Source organism: Sinocyclocheilus rhinocerous, unplaced genomic scaffold, assembly GCF_001515625.1.
Source record: "Sinocyclocheilus rhinocerous isolate Xijiao unplaced genomic scaffold, SAMN03320098_v1.1 scaffold430, whole genome shotgun sequence".
In the NCBI taxonomy this organism is placed as follows: Eukaryota; Metazoa; Chordata; class Actinopteri; order Cypriniformes; family Cyprinidae; genus Sinocyclocheilus; species Sinocyclocheilus rhinocerous.
This window is the reverse complement of record NW_015668442.1, coordinates 611,181-617,300: the sequence shown is the minus strand read 5'-3', so window position 1 is coordinate 617,300 and position 6,120 is coordinate 611,181. Positions and strand designations below refer to the sequence as shown.

Sequence of the window (6,120 nt, the reverse complement as noted above, 5' to 3'; positions counted from 1 at the left end):
GTTATTTGTTTCACGCTTCGGGCACACCCCTAACCCCGCCCCGCCCCCCGATGTCATCGTCCATCACGATGTTTCACTGTAGACATCGTCCGATGGCAATTTGGTAGACATCGCCCAACCCTAGTCTCCGCGTTCATCACTAATCACGCAACGTTGACGTATTACGTCATCCGCCAGAACGGCTTCCACATATGACAGACACTGGAAGTGAGAAAAAAAAGTGTTTATTACGTTTGAAATATGGATATAATCTTACAAAAACGCATGGATTCGCTACAGGAGGCCCTTTATTCACCCCCCGGAGCCATGTGAGGGATGCGCGCACTTTATTTCACGTCTTCTATACTGTTGACAACAAAGACCCGCTTACCCCCATTGAAAGTCTTGGAGGGGCCAGGACAATTTTTAATATAACTCCGAATGGATTCGTCTGAAAGAAGAAAGTCAAATACACCTAGGATGCTTTGAGGGTGATTTTCATTTTTGGGTGAACTAACCCTTTAAATAGAGTTATCCATCTATTCTACTGTACATTTTAATATTTTGATGTCTGATGTATTGTAAATGCTTTTTTTAAATAACAGGCAAAATAGAAATTCATATTAAGAAATTAATTTAATAAAATTTAATTTAAAAATTTAATTAATAAAAGTAATTCTTATATTTCTTGTATACACACACACAGGAAGCCAAAAGTTTGTAATAATTAAGATTTTTTTAATGTTTTTGATCAAAGTCTCTGTCACAAAGCTCACAAAGGCTGCATTTATTTGCTCACAAAATGCAATAAAAACAGCAATATTTTAATATTATTAAAACTGAATTTTCAAGCGCCATTACTTCAGTCTTCAGTCTCATATGAACCTTCAGAAATCATTCTAATATTCTGATTTCCTGATAAATTATTAATTATGGTTCTTAGCATCAATGTTGAAAACAGTAATGTAATGTAGTAGTGTTCTGTTTGACAGCAATTAAATCTTCATTTAAATACACTGTCCTACTAACAAAAAAGGACTACTGAATTAACTTTAGTAATCAAGTAAAGTACAAGTACAAGCAAATAAGTAAAATAAAATCCCAAAATGTGTAATATTTTACATATCCGTAACCATAAACTGAATAAAACAACAGTGCATTATAAAATCCAGCATTATTAAAAACAAACCAGAGTCCAATGTTTCCGCCTTAAACAAAATCTTAATGCGTTCCTTATTAAATTAATCCTGTTTCATGAAACAATCATCATAATTTGTTCATTCAAAATGACATATTTGTATAATATTTGTGTTTATTTTGGTCAGATTTCAAACGCGTTTGAATGAAACATCTTCAAATGTATCAGCTGATATCAACGTGTCAACAGCGTATTAACGTACGTTATGAAACTCACAACACAGAAAGTGTAAAATGTATTCCAATATAACGCTGGAAGAATAATCATATGCTTTTAAAATATGTGTACAAAAGCTTGTTTTTACTCACAAACGCTCTTCCTGTCTACACTGCTGCTGCTTCTTCTGCTACAGTCTGTCAATGAGAAAGAAGCGTGTGACTCATTCATGTGTTTATAAGCGCCCCCTGTAGGATGAGCTCCAACATTCACTGTGTTTTTATACAGTCTATGGTAATAATATAATATAATATAATATAATATAATATAATATAATTATTATATATAAATTTATTTAATATTAAAACATAACATATTTTTCTTAAATATATACATGCACATGTTTGTATTTATATATGCATAATAAATATGCACAGTAAATACACATATATTATGTAAACTAAAACTTTTATTTTGGATGCGATCAATCACGATTAATCGTTTGATAGCACTAAATATAACGTAATATAATATAATATAATATAATAATTTTAATCGTACGTTTAACGCTTGAAGCAAAAAGAAAACGTTTCTACAACATAATTAATTTTCTACTTCTAGTATATTAATATAATAAAAATATACAATCTTTTTTTTTATGAATATAATAGCCTATCTTTATTTTTACGTTCTCCGTTTGTACATTAAATTCAACAAAAATATTTTAGTGTGGGTTCTGCATTATAAAAGAATAATTGGCGGCATTAAATGTTTAAAAAACGTTAAATAGAATGCATCGTCTTTCATACATATAATATATCCAGAAAATGTTTCCAAAATGTAAGCGAGAGGTTGATCATCTCAGAGACCGCTCCACTCAGAGGCCTCCCTCACACCGTACACCTCTCCGCTCGCCTGCAGGCGTTCCCCTCTGCGCCTGTCATATGATCAGCTTCCCGTTTGTTTGTATTCATGCAGCAAGCTAACCGCTTCCCACTATGAAACCTCCTCATCTGTATTCAAACTAAACCTGTAATCCACACCGATCCCACCTCAATCACTCAAACAGAGCCCACAGAGTCCACACAGACAGATCAGAGGGATTTAAAGCTTTAAAAACGGGGTTATAATGTCGATCGAGTACGAGGAGCAGCTAGCCGGAAGCCTGGTGGACTCTTTCCCTAAAGATTTCGGCTACGGCGTGGAAAACATGGATATGATGCAGGAAGATCTGGAAAACTCGCCGTCTGCAGACAGTAAACCCAGAATCCTGCTGATGGGACTGAGGCGCAGCGGGAAATCCTCCATCCAAAAGGTCAGATCCCATTGGGATACAGCACTGCACTAACAATTAAAGTACGTTACCATGGTAAAGCCTTGGATTTGGACACTACCGATATAATACCACGCTGTTCTATGAAGTACATAGGTGTAACTTACCGTTTCTTACAAAAACGTACTGTGGCAGTACCAATGGTACAATAATGGTATCAGATGGTAGTGTGTTGTTTTTACGTATACCGTAGTACGTCCAAAAATACCATGGTAACGTTACATGTTCAAACACATTATGGTACCATAGTGCCATAGTACTAATAAACTGGACGTGTAATACCATGGTATTATTGGAAGTATCATGGAGTGCCACAAAAATACAATTGTATATGAATTTCAGTAACGTTACCATGGTATTTTTAGACGTACCACACTATTACCGTCACTGTACTATGGTACCGTCACAGTACTTGTTTTAAGGGACAGTACGTTTTCTAAGCTAAACGTTTTGGTATTTTTTTAAGTGTAACCATTATACATATATAAATTATATGTATATATATATATATATATATGTGTGTGTGTAAATATTTTCAATATATATATTGTATACACACACATACAATATATATTTTGAAAATATTTACACATTATTTCAAATATTGCTTCATGTTGCATTTAGAACTATAATTGCAAAAGAATATTTCCTGTTATTAAGTAACACTTAATGCTGCTTAAAATCCTTCATCCTCTAGAACTCATTTTCTGTTGGATGTTCGTGGATGAAATAATATTGTTGTCTTTAAGATGTAACTAGCCTTGTGTTTATAATTGAATAAGGAATGAATCAGTTATGTTTTATAATATCTGTGTTTGTACATTGCATATACTAATGATGATCTAGCTGACGCCAGTCTGGAAAAGCTTCACCTCAGGTTGGTCATACTGATGCTAAAGCCAGATCAATTTGCCATGATGCAGTCTAATAACAGATAGAGAGCGTTTGGTAGGATTATGTTTTGCTTTCAGCAAGTTCCAGCATGTAATGTGTTTGAGAATGAGTACTAAATAGTGTTGTTATTGTTAAATAAAACTGAAACTTCTAAAAAAAAAATATATATATTTTTTTTTTTTAAATGTCATTATTTGAAATAAAATATAAATATTTGATAAAAAAAAAATAGATAACTAACTGAAACTAAATAACTGAAATAAAAAAAAAATAAGTTGAAGTACTGGGATTACTAAAAGTGAAATGAAAATAAATTAAAGCTAAATAGAAATATATTACAAAAATATCAAAAGCACATAATAAAATAACAAAAACAAACTAAAATTGAAAATATAAAAGTAAAAGCTTATTTATTAAAATATGAATTCTATAATAGTAAATAATAATACTAAAATAACACTGGTAATGCAAGCAATACATTCTCTTGATATTATATTTCCCCTTTTATTTTTATTCCAGGGTAGATGGATGGTCCTTTTATTGATTAAGTATATATGATGTAAAAATTGAACCTACTTAATTCCTTAACAGATATCTCTTATGTTATTGTGCTATGTTCACCAGTGTGGGGTTTAGGAAAATATTTTTATTTTATTTAAAATATTTCATGCAAATCCAAAACTTTTATCCACCTCCAAAACATCTTTTCAAGGTCACTTTGGCCAGGAAAAATAATATTTACCAATATTATCACAGTCTACCATTATTATCTCTGCCTAAACAAAACCTGTTGAATAAAATTAAGTCTCAGTCTACACTATTCTAATATACTAAAAATATGTCACATTGTGAAAGTTCAATGTGTTTATGTTGTTTTTAAAATTATTTTACTTCCATATAATGTTTCCTTTTTTTAATAGTAAGCAAACTGCTTGAATTCCTCTGTCGTTGGAGCTAATTTTCTGGCATTTCTGGATGAAATGTGTTATATGCCATAATATATTATGTATGAATTATGTTTCTTTTTATTTGTTTTCAGTTTCTATCTCACCAGCATCTATGATCACTCCATATTTGAGGCCTTCAGTAAGGTGGTCCAGAAACTCATCCCTCAACTGCCCACTCTGGAAAACCTCCTCAACATATTCATTTCTGTATGTACACGGCTGCATATCCTCACTTTTATTTTCCCCTTTAAATGAAAGAATGTCTCTTTCCAACTGAGCGAGATTCCATTTGTACTGTACTTGGTCTAGTCAAAATCCATAGTGCATATTTGTCAATATATTGTTCCCTTTTTAGAATTCTGGGATTGAGAAAGCGTTCCTGTTCGATGTGGTCAGTAAGATCTACATCGCCACGGACAGCTCTCCAGTGGACATGCAGTCATACGAGCTCTGCTGTGATATGATCGATGTTGTCATTGACGTCTCATGTATTTACGGGTGAGAAACTGGGATGCAGTGCTCTAGAAATTCACTACCATTCAAAAGTTTGGTGTTGGGACGTTTTTTTTTTTTTATGTGTCTGAAAGGCATCTCTTAAACTCATCAAGGCTGCATTTAAGCAAACAAACAGTTAAAACAGAGAAAAATGTGAAATGTTATTACAACTTAAAATAATTGTTTTGTATTATAATATACTTTAAAATGTAATTTATTTCTGTAATGTGAAGTAAAATTTTCAGTTTTGTCATTCTAAAATGCTGATTTGCAGACTGATCATTTTTGATCAGTTTAAAGTGTCCTTGCTCAATAAAAGTGCTACTTTCTTAAAAAATTCTTATTGACCCTAAACTTTTAAACAGTAATGTATACTAGTTTTAAAAGAATAAGAAAAAAGATTCTATCGATTTTGTATCCTTTTATAATGCTGACAGATATAAGATGATTGTTATATATTGTGTCTTCTGTTATGTGTTAGAGCTTTTTTTAACCCATTTGTTGAATGTTTTGTAGCCTAAAAGACGACAGCAACAGTAACGCTTATGATAAAGAGTCTCTGGCCATCATAAAGCTGAACAACACCACAGTGCTTTACCTGAAGGAGGTCACCAAGTTCCTGGCTCTGGTCTGCATCCTGAGAGAAGAGAGCTTTGAGAGAAAAGGTACAGACGTTTGACATGATCATTCGCTATAGAATATCAGCACGTTTCTTGACTTGTGTGAAGGTAAAGTACCACATAGAACCATTTTTGGCGAACAACCTTTCGGCGAACAGTTCTTAAAAGAACCCCTGATTTCAAAAATCGAAAGAATCTTTTTTCCTATACAGAAACTTTTGTGTAATGGAAAAGTTCCATGGATGTTAAAGGGGTCATATGATGCGATTTCAATTTTTCCTTTCTCTTTGGAGTGTTACAAGCTCTTGGTGCATAAAGAAGATCTGTAAAGTTGCAAACACTAAAGTCTCAAAACCAAAGAGATATTCTATATAAAAGTTAAGAGTCAGCCACGCCTACCTAAAACGGCTCGTTCTAACACACCCCCACATACCTACGTCACGATCTCGGAAGATTTGCATAACGCCGCCCAAACGTTCACGCAAAGAAAGAAGGCGT

At 33.0% G+C, this 6,120-nt stretch overlaps 1 protein-coding gene across 1 annotated transcript in view; it reads left to right on the top strand.

The window, feature by feature from the left end:
• Positions 1-2,240: 2,240 nt before the first annotated feature.
• The window catches only part of LOC107734017 (ras-related GTP-binding protein C-like), a 13,379-nt gene continuing 9,499 nt past the window's right edge, over positions 2,241-6,120 (top strand). The window contains exons 1-5 of the mRNA XM_016545873.1: positions 2,241-2,648; positions 3,488-3,543; positions 4,600-4,714; positions 4,863-5,005; positions 5,519-5,667. Coding sequence (XP_016401359.1) covers positions 2,463-2,648; positions 3,488-3,543; positions 4,600-4,714; positions 4,863-5,005; positions 5,519-5,667 — 649 coding nt within the window. The 5' untranslated portion in view covers positions 2,241-2,462. The remainder of the gene's footprint in view (positions 2,649-3,487; positions 3,544-4,599; positions 4,715-4,862; positions 5,006-5,518; positions 5,668-6,120) is intronic.